The sequence below is a fragment of the Eriocheir sinensis genome, unplaced genomic scaffold, assembly GCF_024679095.1.
Source record: "Eriocheir sinensis breed Jianghai 21 unplaced genomic scaffold, ASM2467909v1 Scaffold257, whole genome shotgun sequence".
In the NCBI taxonomy this organism is placed as follows: Eukaryota; Metazoa; Arthropoda; class Malacostraca; order Decapoda; family Varunidae; genus Eriocheir; species Eriocheir sinensis.
In genome coordinates this window covers 90,133-109,607 of record NW_026111562.1, presented here as the reverse complement: position 1 = coordinate 109,607, position 19,475 = coordinate 90,133, and the positions used below count along the sequence as shown (strand labels likewise).

The 19,475-nt window shown below is 43.7% G+C and overlaps 1 protein-coding gene and 1 long non-coding RNA gene across 3 annotated transcripts in view; both read left to right on the top strand.

Annotated features, from left to right (window-relative positions):
• The window catches only part of LOC126991293 (blastula protease 10-like), a 30,979-nt gene extending 28,410 nt beyond the window's left edge, over window positions 1-2,569 (top strand). For both annotated transcript variants that reach the window (XM_050850072.1, XM_050850071.1), the window contains 4 exons: window positions 57-113; window positions 237-423; window positions 852-1,039; window positions 1,556-2,569. In XM_050850072.1, coding sequence (XP_050706029.1) covers window positions 57-113; window positions 237-423; window positions 852-1,039; window positions 1,556-1,777 — 654 coding nt within the window. In that variant the 3' untranslated portion in view covers window positions 1,778-2,569. The remainder of the gene's footprint in view (window positions 1-56; window positions 114-236; window positions 424-851; window positions 1,040-1,555) is intronic.
• Window positions 2,570-13,311: 10,742 nt separating this feature from the next.
• Window positions 13,312-18,426, top strand: LOC126991291 (uncharacterized). The gene is made up of 3 exons (XR_007745372.1): window positions 13,312-13,338; window positions 16,456-16,533; window positions 17,925-18,426. It is a non-coding gene; the product is annotated as an uncharacterized LOC126991291 (long non-coding RNA).
• Window positions 18,427-19,475: the final 1,049 nt, after the last annotated feature.

Genomic DNA, 19,475 nt, shown 5'->3' with positions numbered 1-19,475 from the left:
AGCTTTAACTTCACCTTTATATTGCACTAATGTAAATATATTTTTTCTCTCTATAGGGGAGTGATGACAAAGGACACGATGGACCGGATGGCAAAGCAGAAATGAGAGATCTGGTGAGTCTGAATAAAATTACAATGAATACGTAAGTACTCCGCAATACATAGTTTCATCACTCTTGTCTTCCTGTCAGCTATTCCGAATATTCTTTTATTCTTTCCTCTGTTTTTTTCATTAAGACACGAGACTTCATGGAAACCAATCCTAGTGTTGTGAACGGCCACCAAGTCTTTGAAGGAGACATGGTCTTGACGGAGAGCCAGTGGCGAGCGGTCAGGGAGAGGAAGGCCCTTGCAGACCTCTCAGCGCGCTGGCCTGAACAGGGCGGCTTCCCCACCGTGCCCTACTACCTCGACACTACCGACTGTATGTAAAAATTATGTTTCCATTCACAAACAGACAAAGACGAGCGTACAGGTTAGGGTCGTATTACAAGACATTTCGCCTCCCAAAAACACATATTTGACAAGGCTTTCGTAAGAGTTGTGGGCATTTCCAGGAGTAGTTTTATGACCCTGGTGGTAGTCTGACCCTTCTTCTGTATCGTGATCCTCAAGAAACACTCATTAAAACCCGACTGACCCACTCTTTGGCCTTTAGAAATAGATGATGTGAGAAGCGAAAGTGTCTTGTAATGCCGACCGAAGAGTATTTGGCCTACTATCGAGATGTGTTAACATACTCAAAAGAACCTGAACTATAAATCTCGATTGTATACGATAGTTCAGTAACACAACCAGTCTCTTTCTTTATACCATAAAAAAAATTGTTTTCGGTTTTCACCTCGGACTCAGCCGTCACTGTGGCTGCCATAAATGCAGCGATTGCTCACTGGGAGCAAAACACCTGCATCAGATTCCAGCTCACGTCCAACCTCGCTCAACGGCACGTCAGGTTTTTTGAAGGGTCTGGATGCTGGTCGTATGTCGGCATGTTGGCCCAGAATGGACAAGACATTTCCATTGGAAGTGGCTGCAAAGAAGTAAGTACACTATGGTAATATTATGTCGTAACACAATAAATTATATAGTTACCATACTGCACTCCCCAATACCGCTCACTCTACACTGGTTCTGCTCCCATGACATACTCTGTTCCCTCAACATTTAAAACTTATGCCACTTGGTTTAACTGTCTTTCCATGCCTCTGCTGATTCCTTGCATTAAACCTTCCCATGAAGTCTTCTCCTAAAACCTTCCTCTATTAAGAAACCATACGAAAGTAAATGAAATTCAGGAGTCGCAGCTGTTTGCACAGAAGATGACAGCACCACAAAAACATTACCATTGATAACTAAATAATAAATAGTAATAATAATAGATGAGATAATGATGAATAACAATAACAAAAATAATGGTAGTTATTATGTGTGTGTGTGTGTGTGTGTGTGTGTGTGTGTGTGTGTGTGTGTGTGTGTGTGTGTGTGTGTGTGTAGTAATTTAGTTGCCAGAGGCTTGACAAAGTCTTAATAACATCGTTCTCCTCGACGCGGGTCAGCTCGGCATTGTCGCCCATGAGATCGGCCACGCCATTGGGTTCGTGCACGAGCAGAGTCGCCCCGACCGTGACGACTATGTGGTCATCAATTATGGCAACATCCAAACTGGCAAGGAAAACAACTTCAATAAGCACAGCACGTCAGTGGTCAACACCTACGGCATACCATACGACTACTCATCCGACATGCACTACGGCTCTACGGTGAGGGACTTTGCATGAGTATGGTTTCCTTCTTACCATGATGACTATACGCTCCCCTATTGTAAAACGTCTCGTCGTCTTAGGGCCAGTTTTACAGTCCAATACAGCAAGTTTGCGAGCTCCCCTACCAAACGGGGGCTTCGTGGTGCAGTGGTTAGCACACTCGGCTCACAATCGAGAGAGCCCGGGTTCGATTCCCGGGCGGAGTGGAAAAATTTGGGCGGCTTTTCTGATACCCTACGCCCCTGTCCACCCAGCAGTGAATGGGTACCAGGTATTAATCGGGGGTTGTGTCCCGTCTCCTGGGGTCTGTTCCCTTCTATAATTCCTTCCCCCTCCTGTCTCTATCCGGCATATGACCATAGATGTTGCGCCGACTAAACCAAACTTTCCTTTTCCCCAACCAAACACAAAATACGACGAAAATTCCTTGTAGCTCTAGTTGATATAAAAAGGTGGAGGGAATTTTAGGAAACTACACAGGAAATCTCTTAATTAGTATATCATGTAATGAGTAGAAATAGCGGATCATTGTAGTGGATATGGTTTGGTTTGGGCGCTTACAATGACAGAGGGCCAGTTTCACAGTTCCCCATGATGGGTTCGTAAGCTCCCAAACCAATACCAGAGCCTTCGAAATTTCCTTGTATAGTGTCTGGTGTTTATATTTAAGTTCACAAATTTTATGAAACTATACTGGAGAAGTCTTGTGTATTTAGTGTGGCATCGAAGACCTCACCATTTTGGATTGTATGGGATTCTATAGTTTGGTTCGGGCTGTTACGAAGACACTGTGTTGGACTGTGAAATCGGCTCAGAGTGTTGGACTGTCGAACTGGCCCTTAACTCCCCGCAGCAGACTCTCCCCTTGACACATTTTTCAGGGCTTCACCAACAACGGCAAGACGACCATCGCCACCGTATATCCCTTGGCGCAGGAGCTCATCGGCCAGCGCACGGGACTCTCTCACAGGGACATACTATTGGCCAACACCATGTACGGCTGCATCAGTGAGTATGATATATGAGTAATTAAGGGGCTACTATTACACTGGGCAAATTTTCCGTCGATCTTCAGTCAAACCACGATTTCCGCTGGCGTGGTTCTCATTTGTTTCTTGTTATTGCTGCTGCTGATGATGATGATGGTGAGTAATACCGTCGTCCTTCGGTGAAATCTACCGTAGCTTTGGAAGATCGTGGACGTGTCAGAAAACCACGGAAATATGAGAACCACGCCAGCGCCAGCGGAAATCGTGGTATGATCATGTTTCTAAGGCCTTCCATCTAAGCGAAAAATGAGAAAAAATCAACACTCACGCAAACCATTTCATAATATATATCAACGCATTGCATCATCTATCATCTATTTTCGGTTATGCATCCATCTATTTTGGGGTTTATATCATGGCAAAAATGTGGCCCGTCTGGTAGTACACGTCGTTGGCACACGTAGAGCCACAAATTTGGCCTATCGCCACCTATTGGTTTAAAGAAAGGCGTGTCAGTGGAAGCGACAAACAATGAAACTCTAATGTAAGTAAGTACATGTGGCACAGTATTTTTTTATCCAGTTTCCCTTATCCAGTTCTTCCCTTAAGTTGTGGCTGCCATTAATATTACTATAATTTACAAAATGAATTGCTTAATCTTCCTATTTATAAGGGGTTTATATTGAACGTGTTGGAGTTCTAATTTCACGTACAATTTTTTTCCGGGCAAAAAACAAGAGAGTTAAGTGTAAGAGTGCTGAGTTGCCATTTTCAATCTCCTTGGTAACGGAATAAATTCAATAAAAACGATGAATTTGTGAAAAATGTTAGTTTCTGATTGCTAATTACTTGATGCTCACTTAATGTTCGTTATTTTTCTATGATATATTGTAAACACGGCCAATTGCTTTTTATCAGTTTTTAGTGCCCTGTTCTCTGCAGTAAACGTATCTGAAAGAACAAATTTTAATTTGAGGTTTATGTGTATGATACATCAGTCTTAACCACTTAAATGTGGTTATGCTTTACCATAATTTGATCATTACCTTGAAAGTCTTGTTATGACACACTTGCCATATTTTCCGCGTTACTGCTAAATACAATAACACAAATTGTCCCTAATGTTTGTCAGGAGGCCTCAGAATTACCTAAAACTCCGCGCTTCTCGCGCTCCAACCACCAACATTTTGAGCTGGGCTAAGACACCATCGCTTCTCACATCAACTATTTCTAAAGGTCAAAGGGGATCAATCTGGTTTTCATAAGTGTTTTTAAGGTTCATGGCACAGAAGAAGGGTCAAACTACCACCAGGGTCATAAAACTACCCTGGAAAGGCCTACAGCTCCTACGAAAGCCATGTCAAATATGTGAACTTGGGCGACGAAATGTTTTAAAATACGCCCATAGCCCCAATGTTTCAAGGTCCTAAATACGCCCTGGTCTCAATCATTTACATTCCGCAGCAGTGTTGCCTCTCTGTTTCCTACCGATATTTTCATCCTGACTGCGAGGGAGGAGGCATGCTATAAAAAAAATGTCTGTTCAGAGCATGAAGTCGGTTCAAGGTGTGGCAGATTCTGAATTCCCATGAGTGCAGGCAATGCCAGTTCGACCGCCAATTATCCGATTAGCACCGTCTCCCTACTTACCCACCCACAACCCACATGTTTATCTCTCTCTCCCTCTCGACCCGGGGGAGGGACCTAAGGGGACACGCCGACCGCCACCACCACCACCAAAACGTGGCAATATGGGAAAAAATCGTTGCCACATGTCATAGAATTTATACAATTCGTTGTTATAATCCTAAACATCGACACTCATTGTACTATGTAGCTTCCTTTACTATATACAGAATATATAAAATATCACAAATAGCACAGGGATGGGAAATAAGAGAAAGACGCATGTACGAAGGTTGATTTGGCAGGATGGCTCGAGGTAAGCGACGATACCAGCTCCACCCTGAACCGACTTCATGCTCTGAACAGACTATAACTGCATGCCTCCTCCCCTCCGCGGCCTCACACAACTTTGAACTCTTGCTCACCCCTATCCGAGCCAAATCCCTTATGCAAGTGTTAACCAGCATTTTCATTCCTTCGTCCCTCTCTTTGATAATGTCTGGAACAGCCTTCCTTGGTCTGTATTTCCTCCTGTCTGTGACTTGAACTCCTTCCTATACTGAAAAATGAGCACGTTTGCTTACTCGGACTTATTGTAGGAATTGATCTTTTTTACAAATAATGTTTATATCGCTCCTATTTTAACACTCGCCAGGCTTCAACCACCATTACTTTTTCGAACCGTTTCCATCGGCGAAGTATCCATGCACTTACCATGCGGTTTGAATTGGATGATGAAAAAATCCCATCGCGATAGGAAACAAACATGTATGCATATGGTAAGGTACTAGTATTAAATAATTTGACCGTCGACACCAACTAAAATGATCAACAATTTTCATTTTTTATAGATAAGTGGCTTGCTGCTTGCGGAGTGAACGCCGACCTCTGCCAGAACGGCGGGTTTTATGGAAAAAGCTGCGCTTGTGTTTGCCTCGGGCACCTCAGGGGCCAACTGTCAGACAGTGACAGGAGACTACTACGGTGATTGGCCGCCGCTTTGCACACCTTGTCTCTGGAGCTCTCAGAATACTTGTTTTCTTTGTTCCTCTGTAGTGAGGAAGCACCTTACGATAGCTTGGCTCTTGGGATAGAAGAGGATAACAGTTCAACCTTCAATTACAGTGTAGTCCAAGAATTCCTCATTAAATCATATCTATTGCTCAGCGAACCATTTTGAAAAATTGGAATGATCCAGTGACTATATAATCGTTCTTTTCTAGTGGATTATGCAAAATCCGGCTGTTTTGGCATAACTGTTGACACAAACCTCGTCTTCCACAGACGACTTGACGAATCCCTGCACTGAGAGAAGTAACTCAGGAAGGCCTCCTCACCTCGCCGGGCTATCCAAGCAACTACCCAAATAGTGAGTGAAAGATTTATAGATTTACATATAAAATCAGACCACACACAGACCCCCATGGTCCAGACTAGGTGGCCTGTCCTAAACCTAAGTGCTTCTACATTAGTCAGATGGCTCCTAAACGTTGCATTTCCTTTCTAGTTGACATTAAGTTGAAGGAAGTGACGATCGAGCTTGTTTTTAAAGGAGTCAATCGTGTTACACTGAACCACTGAAGGTGGAGCTTATTCCATTCTCGCACTACAACGTTGGTGAAGAAAGAAGAAGAGAGAGAGAGAGAGAGAGAGAGGAGAGAGAGAGAGAGAGAGAGAGAGAGAGAGAGGTAGAGAGAGAGAGAGAGAGAGAGAGAGAGAGAGATTTGTTTGTGTGTGTGTGTCTTGTACTGAAGCCAGACACAGTGTGGGTGGGCAGGCTCCCTTTGTGTGGTGTTGTCTGTTCACCCTCTGTTCCGTTCTCCCTGCCCCGGCAGTCCAGTGCGTCAAGTGGATTGCGGCTCCGTGTGCCACGTGCTGGTGACCTTCTCAGACTTTTACTGTACGAAAAGAATCCCTACTGCGGCTCGACTACAGAGACGTGCTGCTACTTGATGGTCTGGAGATCAGAACCGACAACTTGTACAACGGTGAAGTGTGAGTATACAAAGACCCTGCTCGCTCTGGCTTTTTTTTTTGTACGTGTACGCCTATAACGCCGGTAGGCTTTCTTGAGGGGCCTGGATGGTAGTCGGCCCCAGCCCGTCATAGCGCAGGCAAGTGTTTTATAGTGGCTCCATCATTTCTTGTGCTCATGTTGCCCCGCGGAGTTCGTTCTTAATTCACTTGGACGGTTTCCTCTAGAGTCAGGGTTGATGGGTGGTCTTCAGGTCAGTATGTGGGTAATCTTCAGCCACTCGGCGGTGACTGAAAAATCACAGGTGGTAGCGCTGGATTCGAACCCGCGTCGTCCATCACGCGGTGAATGCGGGGCCAGCACGCTACCACCAGCCTTCGCCTACCTGCCCCGTGACGGCGAGCAAGGCTGCTGTTACTCTTACAAGGCGTATTCACTTCTAATTATTACGTAACAAGTTTAGTTTAGCGATATTCCTTTGTGCCACTAAACTTGCACGATGGTGACCGTTTTTGGACCCTCCTTTTCTTCTATTTGTATCTTTATATTTTATTTTATTTGCATCAACGTGTATTAAAACAACTCTTTTATCACTCATTAATTACTCCATAAATGATCTCACCGTCTCGTATCCCTGGTAGCGTGATCCGGCTTTAAGTTGTTATTGGAGACTGGTGTTCGGGGATAAACAAGGGAAAAAGAAAATATACATTTATTTAAAATTAAATGAAAGTAATTTCCTTACGCAATATTCTATGCTCAGACGATCATAACACTGGCATATTCAGCAATGGATACAACATATGACAAACGACATGCCTTAAACATAATACTACAATATGTGCCCAGTTGTTGCCAATAATAATAACACTCGTCATTCCACAAGCAGTGGTTTGTATCTCTCTGCTTACATCACAATCATTATGTACTCTCCTCACAATTCCTAATAATACATTCCTATAGTATAATCTACTACAATTCACGGAAACACCAAATTATACCACACCCAGTGGTTTTACCTTTGCTTTACATCGCAATAAAATAATCACAATCCTGTCCCACTCACAATCCTACTACACATCTCCTACATTATAATCTCCAGGACAATACAGTCGGTTTCCCTTAGATCCTCGAATTTCTACTCACGATTAAGATCACAACAGCCATTCTCAGCTGAGTGAGTAGAGCAGCTCTGCTTGAAGCGAGAGCAAGGCTCAGTCTGCTTATACCACCGACTTCTAGGTCACATTTTTCTTTGCTCGAGGCGGACCTACATCCTTGACACGCCTTAATTTTCTACATAACCAGTAGCCAATACTTCCTGTCAACAACCATTGGCTCGCTCATTATGTTGTATTGTTTACTTCTCCTGCTATTCGTGATTCACTCTTAAGACACTCCCACAGTGACTTCTCTGTTCAGTTATTCGCTTATAGCATGTCGTCACGACTGACGTCACATGTTCAGAGTCTTTTGAATGGTCATCCACACACTCTGACCACGCCTACTGGGTATCTGTTTTCTGTATCTGGGTCTGGGTATCTGTTTTCCGTTACCCTCCTCGTTACCCTCCTTGTTAGTGTTTGTCCTATCAGATGTTTACACTGTTGTATATCTGTTACCCTCCTTGTTAGTGTTTTTCCTATCAGATGTTCACACTGTTGTATATCTGTTAATCTTGTTAGTGTTTGTCCTGTCAGATGTTTAAACTGTTGTATATCTGTTACCCTCCTTGTTAGTGTTTGTCCTGTCAGATGTTTACACTGTTGTATATCTGTTACCCTCCTTGTTAGTGTTTGTCCTATCAGATGTTTACACTGTTGTATATCTGTTACCCTCCTTGTTAGTGTTTGTCCTATCAGATGTTTACACTGTTGTATATCTGTTACCCTCCTTGCTAGTGTTTGTCCTGTCAGATGTTTACACTGTTGTATATCTGTTACCCTCCTTGTTAGTGTTTGTCTATCAGATGTTTACACTGTTGTATATCTGTTACCCTCCTTGCTAGTGTTTGTCCTGTCAGATGTTTACACTGTTGTATATCTGTTACCCTCCTTGTTAATGTTTGTCCTATCAGATGTTTACACTGTTGTATATCTGTTACCCTCCTTGCTAGTGTTTGTCCTGTCAGATGTTAACGCCTGTGTTGTTATGGTCATTCTTCTGTTTGTTCGTTTTCTGGGTCCCGACACTGTTGACCACTCAATCTTCCCTCCTTGCAGGTATTGTGGCACGGACATCACTGCAGGCCAGACCTTCACTGGAACCGGTCAAGAGATGGTTTTATACTTCAGGGCGATAAGTAATAATATTCGCAGGGGATGGTCTGCCCAACTCACCTTTATGCCGCAACCGGGATGCACGTAAGTGACAAAAAAAAGAGGGATGGGAGAGTCTCAGGACCAGTGAAGAGTAGAATCACCCTTCTGCGTTGTACCTTCATCAGCCTGTGTTTATTCGTAGATCGCAAATATCTTACGTCCTAACGATTCCTTTATTTTTTTTTATTTCTTCAGAACCACCACTGCAGAAACCTCCACCACCACCACCACCACAGCAACAACAACCACCACTACACTGCTAATAGAAATTTTAGGTCAGAATTTGAAATAACGGGTTATCAGATGTTTCACAAAGACAGAAGGGGCAGAAAGGGAGGTGGACCACTTCACGATAAATAAAGACTATTAAATGGTCAACTCAGTCAAAACTAACATGGATTCAGAATCAACGTTTACAAAAAAAAAAACTAGGAGAGTCTACAGGCCACCAACCAACAGGCAGGAACGAGTATATTACTACAGGACTTCATCAGCCTACGTAGAAATGTCTGCGTAATGACTTTAATTATATAGACTGGGAACCACACTGGGTGACCTGGACCACCACCACCACCAGCAACAACAACCACCACTACAGAACCCAGGTAGTTACCACCCACCAGAGGAGATAACCACCACTACAGAACCAATAATGGGAACAACACCACGTGAGTTGGAACGGAGAGTTAGGAACAGAACCCACCACACCACCACAGGTTAGACAACCACCACTACAGAACCCAGTGTTAGTGCCAGCAGAAGACCACTACAGAACCCACCACCACAGCAACAATCACCACTACAGAACATGAGGCCAGAACCACCACTGGACAGCCACCACCACCACAGAAATGTCTTACAATAATTTAGTTAGAGTAATAGTAGAGGCAACAGCATATACCACCACCTAGAAAAGCATGATCCTAAGTGGATGACTCGTGGTCCTAAAACCCCGGCTTGGGTTCACCAACTATCAGAATAAGAACTGCGCACATCTCAGGGGCCGGTACGTCGACTATCTAGATTGGTGGGCACCAGGATAGCAAAAAGAACTCATTCCAGCGTCAAAGGCGTCCATGATATTACGAGACATGATATTCTATACCAGATGAGAACAAAAACACGGGAGTTATGGACCGCTGAAATCAGTCAGTTTGTTTTATCGTTACCAATAGATCGACGCTATTGTTGAACGACTACTTAACTATCCTACAGGAGGATCGAACGACTATAGAAAGCGAGAGGTGTTAAGAGGGCGTGGATGGCGATAAATTAATGCCGCCATTACCCATCGGCAGTTTCGATGGATAGATACTTAAGAAGAACAAGTCGCCGCCATTGGTAACGATCAAAACAAACAAAGTGACTGTGAAAGTGCAGATCTGCTGATCCTATTCGCTTGCGTTTCCATTTTATTGTTCAAATCAAGAATTACTGTTATAAAACGCCTGTGACGCCGATCATATCTAAGTAGTCAGGGCAGTTGCTTCAAACTATCGCCCATTTCTTAACATCGGTTGAGAAGATGCGCCACTATAAACACTTGCCTGCGCCATGACATGGGGTCAGTACCATTTCCAGGCCCCTCAGGCAAGCCTACCGGCGCATAGGCGTACACGTAAAAAAAAAAATAAATAAATAAAAGACTTTCAAATCAAGTGCATTTTACACACACACACACACACACACACACACACACACACAAACACACACACAATCAAGAGGATTTTCAGTAAAGCGTTTGACTGCTCTTTCACCAACCTCTTCGGACTCTTTACAGGAGCTCACGGAGTAGAGGTAAGTTTTTATTATTTCCTTTTTGTGTGCCCTTCTCCTGGCTGTAAACACACACACACACACACATACACACACACACACACACACACACACACACACACACATATATATCCTCGAAACACGCCACTAACAATATGACTCAGGCTTTTGTTATTATTTATATAATTCCACTCGACGTAGTAGTGAGTGATAAAGGTGCCACGTTATTTTGTAGCATACAGGCAAACGAGTCAGGGCTTATTGAAGTGTTCCTTTGCATGTTCAGACGAGATCCATGTTGACGCTGAAACTGGAAACGTATTCACGCTGCAGAGAGCCAGGAGAAGGAGATGCGTGGATGGCGTCGAGATTAACATTCTTGTACAATCGAACGAGAACGTGAGTAGCAGTGTGGTTTGGTAGGACAAGGTGTAAGTGTGAATGACACTCTTAACAGGTGATGCCTGGGTATACAGCGGAAAAGTTGGAAAGTTTCGTTTAGTCGGCGCAACATCGTCCAGGAGACAGGAAGGCATCAACATCTGTATTCATATACCGAGAGAGAGACAGGAGGGGAATTTCAGAAGGACATCTGTAACAGAGAGCCCAGAAGTCTTATAAAGACTATATTTAGCATTAGTTAGACCTCATCTTGACTATATGGCAACATCTGTGGTCACCCTATACCGGAGACAGACAGGAGGGGAAGGAATTATCAAAATGTTAGATATCGGAGAGAGACAAGAGGGGAAGGGTTATGAAGGAACATCTGTGGTCATATGCCGGAGAGAACAGGAGGGAAGGAATTAGGAGAAGAACATCTGTGGTCATATAGACAGAAAGGGGAAGGAATTACAGGAGAATGATCTGTGGTCATATGCCGGAGAGAGACAGGGATGGGAAGGAATTATAAAGGCAACATCTGTGGTCATATGCCGGAGAGAGACAGGAGGGGGAAGGAATTATAGAAGGGAACATCTGTGGTCATATGCCGGAGAAAGACAGGAGGGGGAAGGAGTTATAGAAGGGAACATCTGTGGTCATATGCCGGAGAGAGACAGGAGGGGGAAGGAATTATAGTAGAAGGAACATCTGTGGTCATATGCCAGAGAGACAGGAGGGGAAATAGTTATAGAAGGGAACATCTGTTGTCATATGCTGGAGAGAGACAGGAGGGGGAAGGAGTTATAGGAGAAGGGAACATCTGTGGTCATATGCCGGAGAGAGACAGGAGGGGGAAGGAATTATAGAAGGGAACATCTGTGGTCATATGCTGGAGAGACAGGAGGGAAGAGTTATAGAAGGCAACATCTGTGGTCATATGCCGGAGAGAGACAGGAGGGGGAAGGAATTATAGGAAGAAGCAACATCTGTGGTCATATGCCAGAGAGAGACAGGAGGGGAAGGAGTTACTACAGAACCCACATCTGTGGTCATATGCCGGAGAGAGACAGAGGGACCCAGGAGTTATAGGAGCAACAATCAGACCCCAGGAGACACCACACAACCACCACTAATACCTGGTACACCATTCACTGCTGGGTGGACACCACCAAGGGTATCGGCAAGCCGCCCACCACCAACTCCACCTAGATGTTTAATTCAGGCTGTCAACGAGTGACCTGGTCCTCCCCGGCTTTGCATCACCAAGCCCCCTATAACTTCAACTGCGCAGGTAAGGGTTTTCAAGGGATGGTCCGCTTGTTTAATGGGTAGTTGTTGCATTAGTGTGTTAATAGAATGGTTGGGCGTTTTGTACGTCCATGAGGAGAGTTATGGGGAGGTTTATAAATGGATGAAGGGCTTTAATAAGGAGACATTCATAAGGTTTTGTTGTAAGAGAACTGGGTAGACCCGATAGTTTAAACTTTATAAACTATCAGATTCAACAGGCTGCATAGGCAAAATTGGTTTACTAACAAGGTGGTGGATGAGTGGAATAGGCTAACCCGCAGTCATGTGGTGAGTGCCAATCGGCCAGTTTACATTCAAAATACTATTAGATAAATTCATTGGTAACGACATCGATATTAGGTGGGGTTAGATTCACAGCTTAGGTTCAAAGGAGCTGCCTTGTACAGGCCTACCGGCTCTTGCAGAATTACGTTCTTATGTTCTGATGTTCTTATATTAAGTAGTCAGAGCGACGTGGGTTTCCATACTTAATTCACATGTTTGGTTGGCAACGAGTAGATGGAACGATGCCACTATAAACACTTACTGCGCATGAGCATTGTATTTGATGGGTTTCTGGCCATAAATATTGCAAAAAAGCCAATGATTACCGATTTTAACGATAAAATATAAATAAATAAAAAGACTTTCAAATAAGACAGTTTTTGGTCAACACACACACACACACACAATACGCCAAGTACGACAATCTGGTAACGTTGACGATGCCACTACAGACGACGCTGGGTAGGCGGTGGCTGAGTGGTAAGTCTTGGCCCACATTCACCGTGGGATGGACGACGCGAGTTCGAATTTTTTATTGTTTACCACCTTTTTTCAGTCACCGCCGAGTGGCTTAAACACACACACATGCTGTCCTGAAGACCACACACATCAACCCGGACTCTAGAGGAAACCGTCCAAGTGAATCAAGAACGAGTTCCGGCAGACAAGAGAAGATGGCGCCACTATAAAATTGCCTGCGCCATAACGGGTGGAGGCCGAAAGGTGCCATCCAGGCCCTCAAGCAAACGAGCCTACAGGGCTTATAAGCGTAGACGTTTAACCTTTGCATCTTAATTTAATCACCAGGTTGACGTGGATCTCGATCAGGGAGAGTTTTCGCCATCTTTCAATTTCAACGCGAGATACCAACCCCAGGAGGACATATCAGTTAAAATCTCTTGTACGCCTGCAACCACAAGTTGTCACCAGGTAAGGAACGTTGTGGTTTATTTGAACTTCTAAAGGTGTGACTGTGCTGTTGCTAAGTTGTCACCAGGTGCCTTATACAGCGGTAAAAACATTTCGTCGCCCAAGTTTCATATTTGACAAGGCTTTCGTCATATGACGTTAGAGAGAGACAGGAGTTTTTTTAGGTGGTAGTTTGACCCTTCCCCAGAGAGACAGGAGAAAGAACCACTCATTAGAACACTGACACCTTCATATACCGGAAGAGTTGAGGAGGGAAGGAATTATAATACCACATACACTGGGCAGATGCCGTGGATCTTCAGGAAACCACGATTTCCGCTGGCGTGGTTCTCATATTTCCGTGGTTATCTGACGTGTACACGATCTTCCAAAGACAGGAAGATTTCACCGAAGGAAAACGGTATTACTCACCATTATCATCATCAGACAGGATAACACGAAACAAATAGAACCAGCCAGCAAATCGTGGTCATATGACTGAAGATCCACGGAAAATTTGCCCAGCGTAATAGTAGTTATAGAAAGGAACATTGTGGATTTATGCCTGAGCTTCGCTACTTATAGGAGATATACATCTGTGCTGCATATGCCGGAGTTGAGACAGGAGGGACATATTGACAGTAGATGTATAATATTATCCATCTGTGGTCATATTTTTGTGTTTAATACAGGAGGGGATAAATTTGGAACATAGTTTTCATATACCGGAGAGAGACAGAGGTGATACGAATATTATAATCCGCTCGATGCACCGTCAAGCCGGAGATAATCACAATGGTATCCATCCACAGATAATCACGGCAGCTGTTGGTCAGAGGCACAATAACTTTAGAAGTGAAAATCTGCGAATACCGAATCCAGGTAAAACAGGAGGGGAAGGAATTATAGAAGGAACATCTGTGGTCTCTCCGACAACACTGCCACTCCTGGAGGGGTGTCGACAAGAGATTTGTTTGGTCATCTTCTATTTTCATCAAACCTTATCCGTCCGCTGCGATTGGCACGAATTTGGCCTTCACTGGTAGCCTGGTAAAACATACTCCCAGGTCTTTCTCTGCCTCTGTGGTGGATAGTGAAGTGTTTCCCAAGGTGTGTTGATATCCCTTCACTGGTAGCCTGGTAACATCTCCCAGGTCATATGCCTCTGTGGTGGATAGTGGAGTGTTTCCATGTGGTATTGGTGGCTGGATATCTTCACTGGTAACCTGGTAACATATAGTCCCAGGTCTTTCTCTGCCTCTGTGGTGGATAGTGGAGTGTTTCCCATGTGGTATTGGTGTGCTGAATATCCCCTCCCAAGATGCAGGGGACCTTACATTTTTCTTCATTGAATTGTAGCAGCCAGTTTTTCAACTGCATTCCTGTAGCTTGGTGGTCTTCTGGTGGGAACCATCCGCATTCAAGGGGTTAAAACAATCACCACCAACTCACAAGGTTACATTAAACTTGGTCCTCCGTTTAATGGGTTGTTCCTCCAACACTAGTGATGTTATAACATTATCACTTGTACCTTCAAACACCCATTTTTCTTGAGCAGGTCGCTATAAACATCAGAGGCCCGTTCCATATCTACCTCTAAGCTAACGCAACTCTTTTTTTCTTTTTTTTTGTCCAAAGGACCTTCTGGAAGTCGCGTGCAGGTTTAAACGAAGTTACATCAGATTCAACAAGGAACTGTGCAATTGACTGGTTTACTAACAAGGTGGTGGATGAGAGGAATGTAGCCGCCATGTGGTGAGTGCCAATACAATTGTCATCTGCAAAAAGAGGGTAGATAAATTCATGGACATCCGAGACCAATGAGATGTACGCAGCTTATCAAGGCACCAGCAGAGAAGCCGCTGTCACTATCAAGTATACCGTCATCTAAGTCAAACGTTCTTGATTTCTCTATGTTCTTATCCGTGGACGATGCAATCACTACTCCAATGTATCTGTACGGGCAACGAATTCATTATTACACCTGCAACCCTTTCAGTTTACCTCTTGCCCATGATGTTTCTTTGTTTAAAATCATATCACTGGTAAGCCAAGTCAGCTGATAAAACTTAAACGAGGAACAGTAGCATCCTTATAGTGTTCTACAATACCGAGAAAATAAATATATGCACAAAACAATACGCCTCTCCTCTCTGGTAACGTTGACGATGCCGACGCTCTTCTCTACGAGGTATCAGTCACCGCCAGTGTTACCCACATGCTTTACTGATCACGTGAGTGCCGGCTACGTCGCCGTATTGTCTGCAAGAAGTTTGTTTTTATAGCAAGGGGAAGCTCAAGAAAAAAGCCCGCTAGAACCTGCTCAAATGACAACAACAACAACAACAATAACGCTACAGACAAACATGAAAAAAAAAAAGATATATATATATATATATATATATAGAGGAAATGGAAGACAAAGAACAAAAAAATATATATATATATATATATATATATATATATATATATATATATATATATATATATATACAAGAACAAGGTGGAGAAGATGAGGAACAACAAGAAAGGTAAATGAAGGATACGAAGAACAACGGATAAAGAAGAACAAAAAACAAGACCGGAGAAAGAAGATACGGACACCAACAACTTGAGATTCAGAGGGAAAATAACGACAGGCCAGGAGAGAGCTCAACTTCGAGACGTCTCATATTTCCGTGGTTATCTGACGTGTACACGATCTTCCAAAGCTACGGAAGATTTCACCGAAGGAAAACGGTATTACTCACCATCATCATCATCAACAATAACACGAAACAAAAAAGAACCACGCCAGCGGAAATCGTGGTTTGACTGAAGATCCACGGAAAATTTGCCCAGCGTAATAGCAGCCCCTTAAGGAACATTGTGGATTTATCTGAGCTTCGCTACTTCGGCAATATACAACTGTGCTGCTTGCTAAGTTGAGATTCTCGCCAGATGGACATATTGACAGTAGATGTATAATATTAGCCATTGTATATATTTTTTTGTGTTTAATAATAGTAAGATAAATTATGGAACATAGTTTGTATTTGAATTCGACCCATCGTACAAGCACATACGAGAGCTGCTTATAATCCCTGCTCGTTGCACCGTCAAGCCTGGTATCATAATCACAATGGTATCCATCCACAGATAATCACGGCAGCTGTTGGTCAGACTGGCACAATAACTTCCCCTCCAGCAGAAAAATACTGCGAATACCGAATCCAGGTAAAAACTGATATAACACAAGAAAGGTATTAGTATGTGTCTCTCTCCACAACACTGCCACTCCTGCGGGGGTGTCGACAAGAGATTTGTTTGGTCATGTCTTCTATTTTCATCAAACATTATCCCGTCCTCTGCGATTGGCACGAATTTGGCCTTCACTGGTAGCCTGGTAAAACATACTCCCAGGTCTTTCTCTGCCTCTGTGGTGGATAGTGAAGTGTTTCCCATGTGGTATTGGTGTGTTGGATATCCCTTCACTGGTAGCCTGGTAACATACACTCCCAGGTCCTTCTCTGCCTCTGTGGTGGATAGTGGAGTGTTCCCCATGTGGTATTGGTGTGCTGGATATCCCTTCACTGGTAGCCTGGTAACATATAGTCCCAGGTCTTTCTCTGCCTCTGTGTTGGATAGTGGAGTGTTTCCCATGTGGTATTGGTGTGCTGGATATCCCTTCACTGGTAGCCTGGTTACATACACTCCCAGGTCTTTCTCTGCCTCTGTGTTGGATAGTGGAGTGTTTCCCATGTGGTATTGGTGTGCTGGATATCCCTTCTCTGGTAGCCTGGTAACATACACTCCCAGGTCTTTCTCTGCCTCTGTGTTGGATAGTGGAGTGTTTCCCATGTGGTATTGGTGTGCTGGATATCCCTTCACTGGTAGCCTGGCTACATACACTCCCAGGTCTTTCTCTGCCTCTGTGGTGGATAGTGGAGTGTTTCCCATGTGGTATTGGTGTGCTGGATATCCCTTCACTGGTAGCCTGGTTACATACACTCCCAGGTCTTTCTCTGCCTCTGTGTTGGATAGTGGAGTGTTTCCCATGTGGTATTGGTGTGCTGGATATCCCTTCTCTGGTAGCCTGGTAACATACACTCCCAGGTCTTTCTCTGCCTCTGTGTTGGATAGTGGAGTGTTTCCCATGTGGTATTGGTGTGCTGGATATCCCTTCACTGGTAGCCTGGCTACATACACTCCCAGGTCTTTCTCTGCCTCTGTGGTGGATAGTGGAGTGTTTCCCATGTGGTATTGGTGTGCTGAATATCCCCTCCCAAGATGCAGGACCTTACATTTTGCTTCATTGAATTGTAGCAGCCAGTTTTTGTTCCATTCCTGTAGCTTGGTGAGGTCTTCTGGTAGGAAATCCGCATTCAAGGGGTTAAAACAATCACCACCAACTCCACAAAAGGTTACATTAAACTTGAGTCCTCCACACGTACTATGCGCTTGCTTCCTCCAACACTCCAGTGATTTATAACATTATCACTTGCTCATCCCCCCTTCAAACACCCATTTTTCTTCGAGCAGGTCGCCAGTGAAACATCAGAGGCCCGTTCCATATCTACCTCTAAGCTAACGCAACTCTTTTTTTTTTTTTTTTTTTTTGTCCAAAGGCTCCTTCTGGAAGTCGCGTGCAGGTCGACGAAGTTACATCTAGGATTCGAGGGACAAGGAACTGTGCAATTGACTGGCTTCTGCTGAACGGGAGGAGTGAGAGGATGTACCCGCCAGACACCAGCTTAATTATCTGCGGCAAGAGGGTAGTGTCTTCACCTCTGACATCCGAGACCAATGAGATGTACGCAGCTTATCAAGGCACCAGGAGGAGAAGCCGCGGTGTCACTATCAAGTATACCATCATCTAGTAAGTCAAACGTTCTTTGATTTTCTCGCTCACTCCGTGGACGATGCAATCACTACTCCAATGTATCTGTACGGGCACAAATTCATTATTACACCTGCAACCCTTTCAGTTTACCTCTTGCCCACGATGTTTCTTTGTTTAAAATCATATCACTGGTAAGCCAAGTCAGCTGATAAAACTTAAACGAGGAATAGTAGCATCCTTATAGTGTTCTACAATAACCGCCCCAAGAAAATAAATATATGCAGCAGCTTCATGTATCATTCATACTCTCTCTCTCTCTCTCTCTCTCTCTCTCTCTCTCTCTCTCTCTCTCTCTCTCTCTCTCTCCCCGTGTCATTGCAGACATGCTAGTGTTATGCACAGAAATTTACTGATCACGTGAGTGCCGGCTACGTCGTTTTTTCCGTATTGTCTGCAAAGTTTGTTTTTATAGCAAGGGAGGAAGCTCAAGAAAAAAAGCCCGCTAGAACCTGCTCAAATGACAACAACAACAACAACAACAATAAAAATAACGCTACAACCAGAAGACGAACATGAAAAAAAAAATAAACGAAGAAAAAGAAGAAAAAGAGGAAATGGAAGACAAAGAACAAAAAAAATAGAAACAAAAGCAAAAAAACTAAAAAAAAAAAAAAAAAAAAACAAGAACAAGAAACATATATATGGTGGAGAAGATGAGGAACAACAAGAAAGGTAAATGAAGGATACGAAGAACAACGGATAAAGAAGAACAAAAAACAAGAACGGAGAAAGAAGATAAGGACAACAACAACTTGAGATTCAGAGGGAAAATAATGAGAGGCCAGGAGAGAGGTCAACTTCGAAAGGAGAGATGTCACGATAATCTCTTCAAAGAGCTAAAGTTGTAGGCAGGAGGAAATACAGGCGAGGGAAGGCTGTTCCAGAGATTACCAGCGGAAGAGATGAAAAAACAAAGATGGGAATTTGACAGACCAGGGATGAGGAAATAGGAGAAGACAGACTGGGTATAGATTACAAGAGGAGTCAGACAGGGGTGTGTCCTGTCGCCAGACTTCTTTTCTCTATACGATCAACGAGTGACAGAAGAATTGGAAGATATGGATGGAATTTTAATTGGAGGTAGAAATGTTAACAATATAAAGTATGTAGACGACACTGTACTTTTGGCTGACTCAGAGGAGAAACTACAAGCACTGGTGAACAGGATACAGGAGAGCTGTGAGCGAAAAGGGCTAAAAATCAATGCCAGTAAAACAGTGGTTATGGTGGTTACAAAGAAAAAGCAAATTTCGAGTGGGGATACGGATTGGTGAAA